Source organism: Labeo rohita, chromosome 20 (assembly GCF_022985175.1).
Source record: "Labeo rohita strain BAU-BD-2019 chromosome 20, IGBB_LRoh.1.0, whole genome shotgun sequence".
Classification (NCBI taxonomy): Eukaryota; Metazoa; Chordata; class Actinopteri; order Cypriniformes; family Cyprinidae; genus Labeo; species Labeo rohita.
In genome coordinates this window covers 31,456,444-31,477,131 of record NC_066888.1, presented here as the reverse complement: position 1 = coordinate 31,477,131, position 20,688 = coordinate 31,456,444, and the positions used below count along the sequence as shown (strand labels likewise).

General features: G+C 33.1%; 1 protein-coding gene across 1 annotated transcript; it reads right to left on the bottom strand.

The window, feature by feature from the left end:
• Nucleotides 1–964: 964 nt before the first annotated feature.
• Nucleotides 965–3,087, bottom strand: LOC127151855 (thrombomodulin). Its single transcript, XM_051092206.1, has one exon. It carries the CDS (start codon nucleotides 2,896–2,898, stop codon nucleotides 1,396–1,398), a length of 1,503 nt encoding a protein of 500 aa, XP_050948163.1. The 5' UTR covers nucleotides 2,899–3,087; the 3' UTR covers nucleotides 965–1,395.
• Nucleotides 3,088–20,688: the final 17,601 nt, after the last annotated feature.

Here is a 20,688-nt window from a genome sequence, read left to right as displayed (position 1 = left end):
GGAGGGAAGTAACATAAATAAGACCGCATAAAACGTTTAAAGATCACAGAAATTCTGATGGTGTCCACAAATGCTTTTGCAAACCATCAATTCTCAACCATTATAACCAGTAAAATGTGACCCTGGACCACAAGACCAGTCATAAGGGTCAGTTTTTAAAAAATAGAGTTATACATCATCTGAAGATGAATAAATGTGACCCTGGACCACAAAACCAGCCGTAAGTAGCACTGGTATATTTGTAGCAATAGCCAAAAATACATTGTACGAGTCAAAATTATAGATTTTTCTTTTATGCCAAAAATCAGGATATTAAGTAAAAATCATGTTCAAGATATTTTGTAACTTTCTGTAATATATCAAAAAATATTTTTTATTAGTAATATGCATTGCTAAGAACTTCATTTGGATAACTTTAAAGGCGTTTTTTTTTTCAATATTTAGATTTTTTTGCACCCTCAGATTGCAGATTTTCAAATGCATCTCAGCCAAATATTGTCCTAACAAACCATACATCAATGGAAAGCTTATTTAGTCAGCTTTCAAATTATGTTTAAATCTCAATTTCAAATCGACCGCTATGACTGGTTTTGTGGTCCAGGATAACAAATAAGCTTTCCACTGATGTATGGTTTGTTAGGATAGAACAATATTTGGCTGACTTGGAATCTGAGGTCCAAAAAATATTGAGAAAAGAGCCCTTAAAGTTGTCCAAATGAAGTTCTTAGCAATGCATATTACTAATCAAAAATTAAGTTTTGATATATTTACGGTAGGAAATTTTCAAAATATCTTCATGGAACATGATTTTTACTTAATATCCTAATGATTTTTTGCCATAAATAAATAATAAAAAAAGTATCATTTTGACCTGTAAAATTTTTGGCTATTGCTACAAATATACCCGTGCTACTTAAGACTGTTTTTTTGTGGTCCAGGGTCACAAATGGTTTTCTGCAGTGTGTTTTGGGATATATTCCATTAGGATTTAATGGTTTTAACAAGCCTCAGATGACCAATTAATAGTAAAGAGCAACAGGCACCATTACAGTTTCCACTGTAGGCCAGTACAACCATTACAATTTTTTTCTTTATATAGCAGGGATGTCATTTCCAATCTATCTGAATATTTTTGACAACATTGTAGAGACAGAGGGAGGACAAAACAAGGTAGGTTACTGTAAATCAAACTTGCTACACGTTATATATTAAAAATAGCATTTATTCTCTTCAAACAACAACATTCAGCAATACTGACATTTATGACTTCAAACATGTGCAATAAGTTTCAGTTTGTTCTAACATTGTCTAGGCCTAATATATTTGTTTACATACAAAATCAAATATATTTACTATTATGTACTATTTACATTTCAGTTCAGTTTGTGTCCGACTTTAAGTGTCTCTTTTTATATATCGATTTGGAAATATCTGTTGTGTGCTGTGTTTTTCAATGATCACCTGTTGAAAATCGTAGATTTCATTGTGGCCTTTGTCCACGTCATAATGGTGCATTTTACTAAGCCGTCTCATTATGCAGTGAGCGAAGCAGACCAGTAAAAGAATACAAACAACAATGCAAACCATTATTCCCAAAAGACTGCCAGCTGAGATGGACGTCGGCTTGTCGGTTGGAGATCTGCTCGTCGGTATAAAAATATCAAAAGGCGTTGAGCTGCCTGAACCTTCAAAGTCTTCTATACATTTGTTCTCGTCTGTAGGCATGTGTCCGTCTTTGCAAGAACATTTAAATCCTCCAAATGTATTTTCACATCCGTATTCACAGAAATTGCCTTCGCATTCATCAATGTCAACGCAATACAGGTCTTGGTCAAGTAGGAAACCATCGGGGCAGTTGCACTGCTCGATTTGGTTGGAATCACAGTCAGCTCGGCATTTTGCTGCATCACAGTGCAATTTACATTTGTGGATGTCCTCCGTCGACTTAATAAATCCTGGAAAGCACTGGCAGTAATAGCTACCGTTAGTGTTGATGCATTCATGCTCGCACGGTGCAGACTGGCATTCGTCATCGTCAACGCAAACGCCACCTTCAATGTGAAAGCCGGGTTTGCACGTGCAAGCGAATGCATTGCCAACTGTTGTGCACTTGTGCTCACATTTCGCCAAATCACAAGGGTCATCGTCCTGTTGGCTGCATGTGACTCCGTTGTTGTCGAGTTCGAATCCAGGCGGACAGATGCAGGCGTAGCTTTGTCCATTCTGAACGCACTTATTCTCACACCCACCATTAAAAACTTCACAATTCCAAGGTGCTTTAAGCCAGTAACCTTCGACACAAATGTGTCTCGTTCTCAGCGGCAGCAATGTCCCATTGGTGAATTGAGGAATCTCTTTGAGTTCTTCCTTTGCTGTAAATCCGTAAAGAGTTTGATATGAGACTGGTGCATCAGTGCTAAGCGGCGGACAGTAACCGGTGTTGTCGTATTCGCACAAATAACCCTCAATTTTGTCATTGCACGGTCTTTCGGTCCATTTAAGTCCATCTTTGTGTGATACCGAAACACATAGCGGAGAACAAACAGCTAAGTCGCTTTTCCAGTTAACGTAATGGGTTCTGTTGTCTCCAGTCACCCATTTGAATCCCTTTAACCCATCGTTTGGGTTTGAACACTGATTGTCGGCGTATTTCAGCCCAAGCCAAAAGTTTCCAGAAGCGCCGTTCAACAACCCACCGAGATCATCGGCCACTTTTTGGCTGCGTACGGTCATCAGATGTCCGCCTTTCTCTTGACAGACGAGCTGGGCAGCGTCAAAACTCGAGCTGTCTACGTGGACGACGAAGCATTTTCCATCTGTACAAAAACCGTCACTGATGTTTTCTCCGCGAACCCTCAGAACAACGAGCGCCAGCGCCATTCCTATGATGTCTCTCATCTCTGCTGACCCGTTATGTAACGGTCTTTACGAAGTTACGGAGAAGTGGCCGGCGTGTTGTTAGCACGTTCATGAGTTCGAGGTGTGCTGTGCTGCTTTTATAATCACATCCATGTCTCCAAAAATTAAAGGAAGTTCGTGTTATCTGGCAGAGATCCCGCAACGCCAATAACTGTGCCTCTCTCTCTCCCTCTCTCTCTATTTTTTCCTATCCCTGCTGGCGCGCATGGGTTTGGATACACGATATTCATCTTGAGGATTAATTTCCAAATTAGTTACCGCGAATAGATGTCCCCTTTTCGCCGAACCATGTTTTGGTCAAGCTATACTCTTCCCAAAATAGATAGATATATACACTATCAGTCAAAAGTTTCTGAAGATTTTTAATGTTATTTTTTTTGTTTGTTTGTTTTTTTGTTTTTTAAAGAAGTCTCTTTAATCCAAAGTACAGCAAAAGCAGTAAAATTTTGAAATATTTGTACTATTTAAAATAACTACTTTCTATATGAATATATTTTAAAATTTAATTTATTTTTGATTTCAAAGCTGAATTTTTAGCATCGTTACACCAGTCACACGATCCTTCCGAAATCATTTTAATATTCTGATTTGCTGCTCAAAACATTTATTATTATTATTATTATTATGTTGAAAACAGCTGAGTAGATTTTATTCAGTTTTCTTTGATGAATAGAAAGTTCAGATGAACAGCATTTATCTAAAACAGAAATCTTCTGTAACATTATAAATGTTAAAAAAAAATTGAAGTCATGGAAACAACAATGTTGGAGAACAATTGAACAGCCCTGTAGGATACTGATAAATTAAACAGCCGTTTCCACCCTTTTCAAGTCCTTAATCACAGTGCCCACTTGGAAAAAGGTTAAAAAGAGTCTAAATCCATACATGGATGTATTGAATTCATCATCCTGGTGCCTGCTGCTAAGATACTCCAAACTCAATACAAACCCCAAATTACACAACTCTAATGACGACTCTTTTGTAAAAACATGCAAGGAAATCAAATTGTGCTTTAATGTGAAAAAAACAAAAACAAAAAACATTGTTAGCATTATTAAGGTTTAATAAAACATCCATCTTTCTGTCTATTTACAAGACAGTGGCCCTGAAAAGTATTTGGATGCTTAAGTCACACTTAATAAATAAATAAAATACAGCAAATAAACAGCATTGGTGCATTAATTGACAGAGTCAAAATCAAAGCAAGAGTTTTTCCAAAATTTTTTCCAATTTTGTTTTTGAATGGTATACTGTATAATGTTACAAAAGATTTTTATTTCAGATAAATGCTAATCTTTGGATCTTTCTATTCATCAAAGAATTCTGAAAAAAAATGATTCAACTGTTTCAAATATTGATAATAATAATAATAAATGTTTCTTGAGCAGCAAATCAGTATAGAATGATTTGTGAAGGATCATGTGACACTGAAGACTGGAGTAATGATGCTGAAAATTCAGCTTTGATCACAGAAATAAATTACATCTTCAAATATATTCAGATAGAAAACAGTTATTTTAAATAGTAAAAATATATACTTTTTTTTACGGTTTTTGCTGTACTTTGGATCAAATAAATGCAGGCTTGGTGAGCAGAAGAAACTTCTTTAAAAATGTTTTGACTGGTAGTGTTTATTTCCTTAGAATTTTTTTTTTTTTCTTGTTTTTTTTGTAATTTTAGACTCCAAAAATTGACAGTTCACTTTGAGTTAAATTTGTTAATTTTTTTTAACAGCATTTTTTAGTTCAGTTTTTATTTATTAGATTCCTTTTTTTGTTGATTCTGTCAATTAATGCACCAATGCTGTTTATTTACTTTATGTTTTTTTGTGACTTAGGCAACCATAATTATTCTAATAATGATTTTTTTTTTTTCACTTTCAAGAACAATTTGATTTCCTTGCATGTTTTGTAAGATAAGAGTCGTCATTAGAGTTGTGTAATTTGGGGCTGGTATTAAGTTTGGAAGGTCATAGATAAAAGCACTACAATGATGAATTCAATACATCCATGTATAGATTTAGATTCTTTTCAAACTTTTTCCAAGTTGGCACAGTGAGTAAGGACTCGAAAAGGGTGGAAATGAGCGCTTAATTTATCAGTATCCTACAGGACTGATTAATTGTTCTTCAACATCGTTGTTTCCATGACTTTAGTGAAACATGGGTGGATAGCGGTACCATCAACAAAAGGAGTTTATTTAGATTTTGATACTGTTGTAGGTGTGTGTATGATGACTGATAGTAATAACTTCTGTGGCGTTAGTTAAAGAGAAAACGCAACCCACCCTGACCCACCCTGAACTAGACTTTCTCCTCATTTCCTTTCATAGTCTGTCACACCTCAAACAAGCTTTGCTTTCATCATGTAGGAAGTTTTCATAGATGTCAGTCTACATTTTCCCCTCCAGAGCAGACCATGAAAGGAAATCATAAGAAAACTGGGACTGTTTTATTAGTGACAAAGAATGAAAACACAACGTAAATGAGGCCGTGAGTTATGGCAAAAATGAAGAGGCCCTGATGCCTCTTTATTAAATTCCAAGCAAATCCCAAGCGTTCACTTCGGTTTTGGTTGAAGACAAGACTTTATTTTGTGTGATTGTTGATTTCTGTTTGATTTCCCAATTCAGTGATCTCCAAAAGATGCTTCTGTTCTTATTTTGGCGACCTATGCATGGCAGGAAATTGGAGAGAAATGCCAAAGACCGTCATACAGCCCTGTCACCCCTTTTTCATTTTTAATCAGTGACTTATGCACATTCAGGCACCACTAACATCATCAGAATGTAATCATGTAGTCTAATTTAGAAATGGTTCCCAAACGTGTATTAGTAAGTAATATTAATCCTGTAGTAGGGCGCAGTCAAATCCTTCCTGCAGCTCAGGTATTGTCACAGCATGCTTCGCCGCTTTCTTTCCAGTCATTTCCTCAGGAAGAAAGGAAGGATGTTCTTCTTTTTATTTTCACAGATTAGTGAAACCTTGTGCACCTAGAAAGAAGGAGTCGAAGGGCTACCGGAATGTGTTAGACAATATCCGGATGAAACAATATGAGAATTATTTCTAAAATGTTATCTTTTGCTCCACAGGTAAAAAAAATATTAGGGAAACAGAAAAAGAAGACTTTTTTCAGAAGAAAAAAAAAACAGGATCCTTCAGAAATCATTCTAATATGCTGATTTTCTGCTTAATAAACATTTATTATTATTATTGTCATCAATATAATATTGTACAAAATAATTTTGTAATATTAAACACTATACCATAAAAAAAATAATTCTAAATTATAGAAATGAATAGTTTTATTTAGCAAGGATGCTTTAAATTTATCAAAAGTGATGGTAAAGACATTTATAATGTTACAAAAGATTTCCAGTTCAGATAAATGTTGTTCTTCTGAACTCTATTCATCAAAGAAACCTGAAAAAATTCTACTCAGCCGTTTTAAACATAATAATTATATATGTTTTTTTTTGTTTGTTTTTTTTTTTTAACAGCAAATCAGTATATCAGAATGATTTCTAAAGGGTTATGCGCCTAGAGTAATGATGGTAAAAATTCAGCTTTGAAATCACAGGAATAAACTACATTTTAAAATATATACATATAGAAAACAGTTATTTTAAATAGTAAAAATGTTTAGAAGTGTTTATAATTATATATATGTATATATTTTGCATAATGCATAATTTTGTATTTTATTATATTTTGTAAATTTAATACAGTAAAAAAATATTGTAAAACCATCTAATATAATCTTCAAGAAGATCTGGGATTTTTAAAAAAAAACAGAAGGATGGAGGAAAAAATAAAGAAAATGTGCTTAATTGTCATCAAAATGCTACCGTAAATAGGAGCTTCATTTACTTTATGCAGTTTTTTTGTCTCTGGCTCTGGCTTTGGCTTAAATACGACTTGGACTTGTTTTTTGGACATTCCCTTAACTCCAGGTCTCTCTTGGGTGACTCTTCAGTACTTTCTGTAAGAGCTACAATAACAAATCCCTTTACAAAAAGCATCTACTAAATCACAAGTAACCAAACACGCATTTTTAAAATGTAAAATCATCTTCCCAAAACGAAAATTAACGGCAATTTGGTGATTGAAGCCAATTTACGTTTTCACGGATTCATTCTTTTATCCAAATCGATGTCTGAGTGCTGCATACAAAATCTTGCACTCGGCAGATAAAGTAGTAAAACACATCCTCCCTTGCCTTTCCTTTCCTCATCTTGTTTTTGGAACCTGCTGACGTCTAACATGGGTTTTATTGCCATTTACAGACAAAAATACGACGCTCTGTTTCAAAACCTAGTGCTAATGTTTTATAACATCACTCCCAATGCAAATGCATTTTCTAAAGGTATGCAACTCTTAAAATACCTTATTTTGCTGAAATAGCATGTAAGGTAGCGTCAAATGCATTGAAAATAGAGTCCAACAATTAAAATTTTTTTTATAATAAATATACAGACCATCCAATACTAATATGCATTGATTAAATATTTAATTTACTCCAATTTATTCAGCATTATGCATATTAGGATATCCAAGCATTTTGAAATCAGTTGCAGACCAAGTCTTATTTTTCATGGGTCTTCGACTATATAATATCTGTGGCATGATAGAGTTATGAAGATGCTTGAAATGTTACTTTTTATATTTCTAACTTCCTTTTATTTACTTTGCAAAGTTGTGAAGAAAAGCATCTGTGCTCAAAACCATGTGATCAAGGTTTGAGAATCATGATGAGATGATTCACAGGTTTCGATGTGCTGGGTAGACTGTTTGGCTCCAAACTACTTGTCTGTGACTTTTTGTTGTGCATTATTAGGACTGTGAGGTAAAACTATGTGGTTAAAAACAAGCATCCGACACAATGAAGACAGTTAGAGCTGCATAATCCACTCTGAATGCCATACAGACGCTGACGCTATAACACATTCATAACACATTCTTCTAGGATAAAGTTTCCTTGCACTGAATGACTTTGATGGATTGGAAGGAATTTAATTCTTAAGTTTAAATCTCAGTGTTACTGGAAGCATAAGATAACGCAAACTTAATCTAAGCTGATTTATCATTTGTTTTACGGTGTAGTTTCTTAGCAGTGGTGATGTTTTCGTGATCATCTCTTGATAATGTACCAGCTTCAAGCTTAGGGTTTGGTAATCAACTAATATTCCATCACTTTTTCTTACAGTCTGTAGCGTGCAGTGATTGCTAAATTTAAGGTGATATAATTCTACAGAAGGGAGTGAAAAGATGATTAAAATCATATAAGAATGTGCAGAGTTTTACATTTTCTGAAGAAAGAGTATAACTGCAGAATGATGCACACTGCAGTTCCTTAGAATGCTTCGAGTTAGACGTTTGTTTAGATGAGTAACGCAACTGCTTTTGCAAAACGATATGCAACTGTTAGCTCTCTAACACTCCTTGTTTATTAAATACGAATGTAACTGACCACATCATTTTACTGTTCCCTTCACAGTAAGCACTGAGGCCCTGGCCGGGGTAACGGGAAAACTCCATGAGCCGGTGAGTCCAGGGCGGTTTTGGAGGACGTCCAGTCTGTGCCTGCTGAAATGACTTTACTGAAATTTTGCAAAACATCCTGAGCCTGAGCTGTTCTCCTTATTCACATGTTGTGATTCAGGTCCAGATGGCAGTAATTTAGCATTTGACGTTGAATTATATCCTTTTACATGAGTGTTTTACATTGAAAGTGCAGAATTTGCTGGAAAATACTCACCCTCAGGCCAGCTATGTAGATGAGTTTGTTTCATAATCAGATTTGTAGCATTCCATCACTTGCTCACCAATGGATCCACAAGTAATCCACACCACTCCAGTCCATCAGTTAACATCTTTTAAAGATGTTTTTAACTTAAAACCATTGGTTCTTGATAAAATACCATAAATCCATAATCTCTAACTAGATGAGTAAAGTTTGTAGACTAACTTTGAAGTTTGGTTTGAGAAAGCCTTGTCTGAAAGTTTGAATTGAAACTTTGAAAAGCTTAAAGTCTGAACTTCATTTTTGAAATTGAAGTTTGGGACGTAGTGGGAACACATGCATGTTTCTTGCTAGCATGAATTAGCATGTTGCTACCATGATTTAACATTAATTAGCATGTTGCCAGCACGATTTAGCATGTTCCTACAATGATTAGTAAGTTACTAGCATGTTTTTAGCATTAACATATTACTGGTATGTTGTTAGCATGTTTCTAGCATGATTAACATGTTTCTAGTATTTTGTTAACATGTTTATGAAATGATTAGCATGTTACTAACATGATTACCATGTTGCTAGCATGAATAGCATGTTACTAGCATGTTACTAGCATGTTGCTAACATGGTTCTAACATGATTAGCATGTTTATAGCATGATTAGCATGTTACTAGCATGTTTTTGCATGATTAGCATGTTACTAAGTTGTTGCTAGCATGATTAACATGCTACTAGCATAATTAGCATGATTCTAAAATGATTAGCAAGTTACTAGTAAGTTGCTAGCATGTTTCTAGAATGATTAACATGATTCTAGCATGATTAGCAAGCCATGTTGCTAGCATGAATAGCATGTCACTAGCTTGTTGCTAACATGTTGTTAGCATGATTAACAAGCTACTAGCATGTTGCTAGCATGGTTCTAACTTGATTAGCAAGTTACCAGCATGTTGCTAACATGATTAGCATGTTACTAGCATGTTTTAGCATGATTAGCATGTTACTAGCATGATTAGCATGTTGCTAACATGAATAGCATGTCACTAGCTTGTTGCTAGCATGTTGTTAGCATGATTAACAAGCTACTACCATGTTGCTAGCATGGTTCTAACTTGATTAGCAAGTTACCATCATGTTGCTAACATGATTAGCATGTTACTAGCAAGTTTTAGCATGATTAGCATGTTACTAGCATGTTTTAGCATGATTAGCATGTTACTAGCATGACTAGCATGTTGGTAGTATGATAGCATGTCACTAGCTTGTTGCTAGCATGTTGTTAGCATGATTAACAAGCTACTAGCAGCACGTTGCTAGCATGGTTCTAACTTGATTAGCAAGTTACTAGCATGTTGATAGCATGATTCTAACTTGATTAGCATGTTTCTAGCATGATTAGCATGTTACTAGCATGTTTTTGCATGATTAACATGCTACTAGCTTGTTGCTAGCATGATTAACAAGCTACTAGCATGATTGGCATGATTCTAGCATGATTAGCAAGTTACTAGTAAGTTGCTAGCATGTTTCTAGGATGATTAACATGATTCTAGCATGATTAGCAAGCCATGTTGCTAGCATGCTTAGCATGTTACTAACATGTTGCTAGCCTGTTTCTAGCTAGCATGTTTTTAGCATGATTAACAAGTTACTAGGATCTTGCTAGCATGGTTCTAGCATGATTAGCATGTTTTTAGCATGTTTAACAAGTTACTAGCATGTTGCTAGCATAATTAACATTTTATTAGCATGTTGCTAACACGTCTGTAGCATGAGCAAGTTACTTGCATGTTGCTTACATGATTACTATTTTACTAGCATGTTACTAGCATGTTGTTAGTGAGATCAGCATATTGCTAGCATGATTTATATCGAAACAGCTCTAAACAAATATGTGGGTGGATTTTGATGTGAGAGACAACAGGAGATGGACTTTTTAGCTGGAGGAAGCGTTATTATGGATTGTGGACTTTAGCCATAAGCAACTGTTTGAAGTTAAGATCGTCATAAAGATGGATTTGTTTCTGACAAACACAACTTTTGTCTTCTCAAAGTGTTGATGGACTGGAGTGGTGTGGATTACTTGTGGATTTTTGTGATGTTTTTATCAGCTTTTTGGACTCTCATTCTGACGGCACCCATTCACATCCACTGGTGAGTAAGTGATGAAATGCTACATTTCTCCAAAACTAATGAAGAAACAAATTCATCTACATCTTGGATGGTCTGAGGTTGAGCACATTTCAGTAAATTTTCATTTTTGGGTGAGCTATTTCTCTATTTTACCTTAAGAAATGTACAAATGTGGTCACTATGGACTGTCGGGTTTGGAGCAACATGAGGGTGAGTAAATAGGTGAACTATTCCTGTAAACCCTGAAGCGTCCTGTGTGTTTGGGTAGAGCTCCCCAACTGTGCTGATCGTATCATAAATTAGGAAATCAGAATCTCAGCAGATGTATCCGAGCTATATTTATCTGCAATGAAGGTCAGAAAGTATGGCTTTAAGTATGCATGACTCAAAAGACATTTACTATTGCATTTACCACAAATGACTGCATTCCAACAAGAGACAAAAGAGAATCAAAAAAACACTTTTTGTAGTAAATATGAACGTTTTGCCAGTTGTGTGGATAGTTTCCTCTCGAGTTTTCACTACCAGTTAAAACTTTGGAATAATTACTTTTTTTTTTTTTTTTTTAAATAACGCTCACCAAGGCTGCATTTATTTGATGGAAAAATATGGTAATATTACAAAATATTATTACGACTTAAAATAACTGTTTTCTATCATAATGTATTTTAAATTAGAATTTATTCATGTGATGCAAAGATGGATTTTCAGCATCATTACTCCAGTCTTCAGTGTCACATGATCCTTCAGAAATCATTCAAACACATGTACATGGGACCCAGAGCAACGTGCAGCTCAATATTAGACACTGCACAGTGAGGAAATCCAATCTGGAAGTCGATCTCGAAATCTACAGTAAATCAAATAGAAGTGATTGTCATTTTCCTATTTCAACCTCATATGACCCTTTTAAATGGATAATTCACTCAATGATGATAATGTCATGATTTACACATCCTCATGCTATTTCCGTATGACTTTCCTTCTTCCTGCACACAAACGATGACTTTTTGAAGGATTTTCATGTTTTATTGAAGCGTAAGGACACTTCATTAGTCATTATAATATGATAAAGTGACTCTTCCGTCTCTTTTATTGAAGTGCTACTATGACATCAAAAAATTTCCCTTTCCAACATGTTTCGTAACCATACTGTGGTGAAAGTCTTATTTTACCATGATGATAATAACGTCTGAGCGAACAGCAGCGAATGAGTGTAAGTACAGAGTGGTGAGTAACTGTCTGTCTGTCTGTCTTGCAGCTGTCTTGTAACGCACAGTGACTTCACTACTGACGTGCTTCTTGTGACAGTACCACACGAGAGCTGGAATCGTTTTAAAGCGCTATGAGCATTTAATAGCCTAAATAGTCTGTTCAAGAGAGTTTGTGTACAGGGTGTAACTCATAACCATCGTCTGCCTAGAATAGTCCCAACATTTCTACAGAATTCTTTGCTCGATGAGCTTACCTTGTAAGGACGTTAAAGGAAAAGTTAGTCTAAAAAAAAAAAAATCAACAGTATGTCGCAGACAGCGTTATTTAAGTATTATCTGTTAAAATGTTTTCTGTGGTTAGTTATCACAACTTAAAATGCAACATAAGTAAAAATGTGTTGTTTTAACTTAATGTTAAGAATATAAATATATACATGTAAATACATATAAATATTTTTAAATATACATAATAAATAAACAAAGTACACACACATATTATGTACACAAAACTTTTATTTTGGATAAAAATTAATCATTGCCCAACACTAGAACTAATTGCAGCAACATTTTTAAAGTGTATGATTATAGTATTTATATATTTTCATTTTTCAGTTTTTTTTTTTTTTTTTAGTTTTACTAATGTTGTTTTTCATCTTTTTATTTATTTATTTATTTATTTATTTATTGTAATATTTCTACATATCTTTAATTTATTTTTATTTCCATTTTAGTCTTAGTAATTCTGGTAATTGTACTTATTTTATTTCAGCTAGTTAGCTTTTTAGGTAACACTTTACAATAAGGTTTTATTATTTAACATTAGTTAACTACTTTACTTGACATGAACTAAAAATTAACAATACTTACAGCATTTATTAATCTTAGTTAATATTAATTTTAACATTTACTATGCATTATTAAAACCAAAAGTTGTGCTTGTTAACATTAGTTAATGTACTGTGAACTAACAATGAACAACTGTTTTTTCATCAGAAAAAACTAAAAAACAATCTGTAAAAATAGGGCACAATATATTGTATAATTTGAAATTATTTTTATTTATTTATTTAGAATGTTTACACTTCATTACATTGTGTTTTAGAATTAACAGAAATGTCCATAAAATGAATAATGTTGTGTGTAAAGTTAGCAAAGATGAATAAAAACTGTAATAAATGTGTTGTTCATTGTTTGTTTATGTTAGTCAATACATTAGCTTATGTTAACAAATGACACAATATAAAGTGTTACTGTTTTTTAGATTGAAGTTTTCATCAGATATTTATATTTTATTTTATTCCATTTATTTTAGTTTATTTATTATTAAAATAAATTGTTATAAAATCAAATAAAAAACTATATTTTAATAGTTATTAAAAATAGATGTTAATTATAACTTAATTATAGTTCATATTTATTAATTATTTTAAAAAGAATTTTAGTTCTAACAAAAACAACACTGGTCAAAGATCACACAATATTAAACATTACTTTAAATTTCAATATTGTCACTGTTTCAAATCCATGTACATTTCATTTGTAAATATATTACCTAATAGCATAAAGCGTATTTATAATTGCAAATCCATATTTTTATCTGCAGAATTTTTTTTGGCTTCTCAAACGTAAAACGTAATGCACCGTTTTCGAAAATAAAAGGACAGAAATTTCAATAAATCAAAAGCCAAGTTCCCATAACTCTTTCCAAGTCACAAAATATAACCTTTATGCCATTTCCTGTTTCACAGCACTGACTTTTTTTTGCAGCTTGACATAATTTACTGTGACTGCAGGTCAAAGGACATCATTTATCGCTGAATAGAAACACAGTCTTGGAAAGAACTAGACCTCAAACAGATATTTCTGCCTCTAGCTCACTGAATCCAGTTTTGCTCTAAAAGCAGAAGTTACTATTCCAGGATGAACTCTTTCCAGAAGGTTAGTATAAAACTTTCAATAAGAAAAGAAAAACAGATACAGTGATTTGTTTTCCATTTTGTTTGTTTTTTGTATGGATTATTGTAATGTTTTTATCAGCTGTTTGGACTCTCATTCTGACGGCACCCATTCACTGCAAGTGATGCTACATTTCTCCAAATCTGATGAAGAAACAAACTCATTCACATCTTGAATGGCTTGAGGGTGAGCACATTTCTAAAATTTTTAAGTGAACTATTTCTAACGATTCTTGGTTTGTTTACATGGGCGCATTTGGCACATACTTCCATATAAAGCCACTTACAATTTCACATTTATTTTGTGCATTCTCTGGCAATCAAACCAGTGACCTTGATTCCACCAGATGAGGTACAAGAGCAGTTCAACACAATGCTTTTCCCAATAGACGTGTTTGCTGTACTGGACATGTACAATAGAACTATACATTCCCAATCCAAGCAGGGTTTTCCTGTTTCTTGTTTGCCACTCTTGTTGCCATTGAAAACTTCAGGCATCAAAGCTGAAACGTATTTTTAGTCACCTGGTCACGACCTCATGAGCACATCCGTAACATTTAAACCACTTGAAAAGTGACAATGGTTCTCCTTGCTCTTTAGTTGTTGTACTTGGGGTTAGGAAATGACCCTTTCCCCAAGGAAGTTCTCTTTTTCTGATCTAAAGATGATTTATAAGTTAGTTTTGATAGTTTTAAATAACTGTACAGCATCTGCATGCTTCATTTCGCCAAGCTATTGTTTTTAATGAAGTCTCCTCTGAGAAACAGCTTTGAAAATCATTTTGAATTAGACATCATTTCTCTACGGTGTTGTAAAGATCATGTATGTATTCATGGAAGCTGGTGACAGGTAAAACACAATGTTAACACAGAAACACTGCTGTTCTGGGATTTGTTTCCATTTCACATTCTGCACTTCTAAGTGATTTATATGTTTTTTAACTTATGGCTAAAACGGGTAGAACACAAAATTATTTCTTCACCTTGCAGACTGACATATTGAAAGCATATTTTATTTTTTAAAAACTTACACTTATTGACAGAAATGTAATTTGCAACCCTTTTTAAGTGACTTTTCTGAGTGACAACATAATCAATTAAAAAAACATATATTACATTCGTCTTGAAAGTTTTTCTGTAAGACATATATGGCATTTACATTTTGCATTTGCATGCTTTGAGTATTTGACTTCGTCTGCAAATCAATCTGGAAAGTGGAACGCAATAAAAAAAAATCCTGAACATTAAAAACAGATGGAGATTTTGTTTGTTGACTGTTTATAATGCTGGAATCTGAAATAAATGCTGAACATTTAAAAAACTAATTCATCCAATAAAATGAAAGCAAACTTTTCAAGATTTTATAACTGGTACAAAATGAAAAAGTAGCTTATAAACCTTAAAGTCGCCTACTTTAGTGCAGTCCCAGCACTTTGGAGATGCAAAATGCTTTAACATTTACTAATGGGAGGTGCACGTTTGTGCACACAGTACACTGTAAAAAATAAAAAGTTGAGTTAACTTAAAAAATTAAGTTAATCTGCTGCACAGCAATTTTGAGTTTACTCAACTTTAAAGGAGGGAAGTTGTGCCAACTCATATATAAAAGTTCAGTGAACTTCAGTGAAGTTGAGTGAACTACCAGTCAGAGTTGGCACAACTTATTTCTTGAAGTTCAGTAAACTCAAAAATGCTTTGCAGCAGATTAACTTAAATTGTTAAGTTGACTCAACTTAAAATATTAAGGTAACCAGCTGCAAAGCTTTTTTGAGTTTACTGAACTTCAAGAACTAAGTTGTGCCAGTAATTTTTTGCTTGAAGTTCAGTAACCTCAAAAAAGCTTTGCAGCCGGTTGCTTTAGTATTTTAAGCCAAATCAACTGCCTTTTTTTTACTATTTAAATGTATAACTTTAAATCTTACATCCAGACTCTAAGCCACATTGTATGCTCCTCCACATCCTTTAAGAATACAAATGCATGCAGTATGAACAATACTGTAAATATAACAAAAACAAGATTTTGTCATCATTACAGAAAGTATTTATTGGCATTCTACAAAATGAACACAATTTAGCTTTTCTCCACTCAAACTATGATGTAACTAGGATGTGACTATTTACAATAAAAACACTCTTAAACAAAAAACACACATTTAAAAATTATTTTTTTAAGTGCCAGAAAAATGTAACATTAAAAATATTAAAATTCTGCAGCCTTAAGTAAAGTTTTAAATCAAAAGTCACAAAAAACTTTTATATAATTTAAAGGAAGCTAAACTTTACCGTCATTTTAAACGTTCATCTTGCTCCATCTATTATTTTGGCGCATCCATAATGCAACAAACACACTGGATCAAGAAGCAAAATATTTCAACTATTAACACAACACTTAAAGGAATAATTCAACCAAAATTATTCTGAAAATTTATCATTTACTCACTCCCATGTTGTTCTAAACCGTTGTTCACACTCAACACAAATTAAAATATTTTAATGAAATTTGAGAGACTTCTGTATTGAAAGGCTGTTCACCCAAAACTTCAAAGCGTTCATAAAGAGATCATAAATAATTAAATAAATATATAAGTTAATATGAATTGAGCAGTTTAAGTCTCCTGAAGAGACGCAATTGTAGGGATGCATGACATAGGATTTAGAAAATAGTACATTTGAAAATAGTTTATTTTCATTAATATTAGTATATTTATAACTTTGATACTAGTTTTACTTATTAATATTATTTACATATATTATCTATTAACATTTTTGTTTTTCCTATAATGTATTTTAGCCTGTATTAGGGTTTTACACACTCACACAAAAACTAAACAAAACAGCATGTAGTTTCAGTTAGGTACTTTTATTTTTTTTAATTGACATGAACTTGAAGCAAAAATGAAAATGCTCTAAAAACAGTTATTGGCTAAATACAAATAATAAATGACAGTTGACAATGAACATGAAAAAAATACATCAGAAAGTAAAAATAGAAATAGAAAATAAATGACAAAATTTCCAGGAATAATGTATCTTCAGGATCCTCTGTGATGCCTTTAAGCCCATCAATGTGGTGTGATTGAGTGGCAGTTTCTTTGCAGATGATGAGGTTGTGAATATGATGCATCTGAAATACACAGTTGAGTTTACAGTTAAAGAGTGTCCATGTGTTTATGTAAAAACAATTATGCTTATGAAGGCCATAAGCAAAAATTGCCATATAAGCAGTATGCCCTTCAAAAATAAAAAAAAAGAAAAAGTGATTTAAAGTGGGATCTTAGGATAGTTTTATATAGCTTTAACACTTAAGCATAGACTCAAGTAATAATTTTAAGAAAAATCTAACAATGAATAAACTCATTACCTCTATTACTTAGTGGAGAAGAGAGTATCCTTAACCGAACAGAGCTGGTCACACAAAAAAGAACTAAAAAAAAAAGAAAAAAAGACATTATTGGCAATGGGAAACAAGTTACAATATGAAAGTTAACATTTTATAGACATTGTAAGAAAGAACTTCACCTGTTGAAACTGTGTTGATAGTCTGTGTAGCTGGATAGTTGATGTCCAGAAAATGAGTAATGAGGTGTTTTGACAGTTACATTTTTTTTTTTTTTTTTTTTTTTTTTTTTAAAGGCCAGGAATAAAAAAAAAAAAAAAAACCCTAAACTCGGTTCTAAATAGACCTTTAAAGAACCATCTTTTTAGAGTGTACTTATAATGCAGTGCTAACTGACATAGCTTTTAAGCTATCACTGTATAGAAAACTAAAATATAATACAATTTCTGGGTTTTTTTTTTAATACATGTTATATAAGGCTCAAACTCACAGCACTTGCAGAGATGGAGCAGCATTTAGTGTGAAATGCGTGATGTGTAATGTGATCACGTGTCTTCAGAAGACTTTGTTTAAACCATTCCATTCTTCTGTATTTGTTTTACAATCTCTTTATGAACATTTTGAAGCATCAGAATTTTAGGTGAATAGTTTTTCAGTGAATGGACAGAAATATCTCAGGTTTCATTAAAAATATCTTCATTTGTGTATTAAAGATGAACAAATGTCTTATGGGTTTGGATCGACATGGCTGTGAGTAAATGATGACAGAATTTTCATTTTTTTGGATGATCTAAATTAAGCCAAAGAGGACAGCAACAGCAGTGGTAAGGCCATGTATATATTCCAACACAATCTGCGTCTCTAGTACTACCATCCTAGGCACCTTTAGGTTTGAGTGGATGACAACATCATCTTCCAGTAATAGTTAAGATGCTCATCTTCATACCCTTGGTGTGGACATCCTCTGGCTTTGTGTCCTGCAGTAAAAAAAAAAAAAAAAAAAAAATATATATTTCCTACTAAATATTGACATTAAATGTTTAAAACATAACAAAAATAATAATAATAAAATTCTGGATAAGGACTAGTTTTTACCAGTACAGAAATAAGTCAGAAATAATACAAAAAATACATGTATAAACAAATACTGCATATCTTCACTGTATGGAATAAACTGACTCTTATTGAAGCTGCTAAATTTGTTCAGTCAAGAGGAGTGAGTGTCGTCTTTTTATTTATTTATTTATTTATTTATTTTTTGTAACATTAACGGAACAAATATCAGCAGGTTTATGAGGCTAACGTTAATGCACGGATCAAATTTACTGACACACAGGCGATTTTATCTCAGACGTTGACTCTCATTTCAGACTTACAAGTGATTGTTTATGTAAATAAACACATTTTGACATAACTTTATGTGTATTTGACAATTTAAGCGAACTAAGCTGCTACAGAGAGATGAATCTGTGATCGCATATTTTCTGCACGCTTCGGTTGTGTGTCAATAAACACGTTTATCATCTTACACGTCTTGCACTTTCACATATATGCACCAGTATCGCGGATTCACAAAAAAAAAAAAAAAAAAAAAAAAAAAAAAAACAAAACAAAACAACAACTGTGTGCCAGATAAACTAGTAAGTTATATCGCCTAGCACAACGAAATACAACACATAATTAACCTCTATCTGGTTAATTATATACTCGTTTAATCGACATTTGAACTGTTACTATAAAAACATATCTGTATACATACCTTGCAAATGCTAACGTTAGCTGATCGTGCTTGGAAAAACAAAGCTAGCTAACTAGTTAGCCGCCAGACTTCATTCAACAATGTTTATTCTTTCTTTAAAGAACATTTACAAACCTAACTGTGTAGTTTATTTGGCTTACTTTCTATATTAAATCTGGGCAGAAAGAACTTACCTTAAAAGAAGACATCCACTCCCTTTGCCATCGTTGTTTATGTTTGAAGCTGTAAACTCCTGGTATAGTTCAGCGACGGCACTTTGCGCATGCGCAATAATGTCAAGTTGACCGCTCAAATGAAGAAATAAAAATACTGAGTTTGCTCAACTTTCTTATTTGTGTTCATTGAGAAAAATATAGTAAACATTGAGTTAACTTGTTTTTATGTGTAAACTCAACATTCTGCTTAAAAATGTGTCCACTTGACTTACATTTTTAAACTGAGTGAACAATTTGCAAGTTGGAGTTTTTACAGTGTAGGTTTACATTTACATAGTTTAAGTTTCACAAATAATACAATAGTGCTGAAGATGATAACATAAAAATAGGTTTTATGAAATGTGCATTAATATTGTCAGTTTAGGAGTCAATGTAATGGTTTGACTAAAATAAGGTATGTCATTTAGAGACACTTTTTACCATCTAATTAATTCCTGCACTGCAAAAAGGCTTATTATAGTATTTCTGTTCTAGACAAAATATCTAAACATTCTCAAATCAAGGTGCATTTACTAGGCAAAATGAAGTAAGATATTTCATCTAAATATCTTACTCTAATTAACTGCATTTTGCTTTAAACAAGTAAAATTATACAAGTGGGGTAAGAAAAATAATCTTGTTTTAGAAGTTTTTTTAACCCTCCTGGCAGATCATTTTACTTGTTTAAAGCAGTTTCCCCCCCCAGGAAACAAGACTTAAAACATCTTAGTTTTAATGTTAAAAGTTCTAATTTATTGATTTCAAATGTTTAAACATTGTTGACATGACATGATAATATTTATCATAGCATCAATTAAATATCGTGTGTAATTTAAATGGAAATGGATTTTTTCTTTAAATTATTTCGTTGTAATAAACCTCAATATGCTGAATGTTATGTTTGAAAACAAATCTTGTTTAAACTGTTGACAACACTTTTGTCAAAATTGTCTAAACATCAGAATTCATTTCTAAAGCTCAAACCTGCAGGTTGAGGATGGCTGTAATCAACAGGAACGTCTGGATTTCGGTTTTGTGTCATGCCATCTGTTTTTAGACAAGAAGCTATTTTCTCAGTGATAACTGCTTCCTCAATCCATCTTCCAACTGTTACACATAAGGCATTTTTCATTTTTAAAGGGTGTGTTCAGCCGAGAAATAAAGTTCTGTTATAAGTTACTCACCATCATGTCATTCCAAACCCGTGAAACCTTTGTTTTTTTCCGATTGCGGGCGTACACGGTGCGATTTTTGAGGTCGTACAAGCTCGCATGCGATTTTTTTGGTTATCGGAGGAAATCGTCTCTTCTCGTATGGTCGGGGCTCGTATGGTGTGTGAGAAATTACGAGAAGAGCAGAGTGCCTTACGAGCACTTCACGACCTTACGATCATTTTTAAACATGTCAAAAAACTTCGGGTGCTGTCGGATTGAAAGCGT

Excerpts from the sequence above, each read along its gene's own strand:
- LOC127151855 (XM_051092206.1), bottom strand. The coding sequence starts at position 2,898 with ATGAGAGACATCATAGGAATGGCGCTGGCGCTCGTTGTTCTGAGGGTT.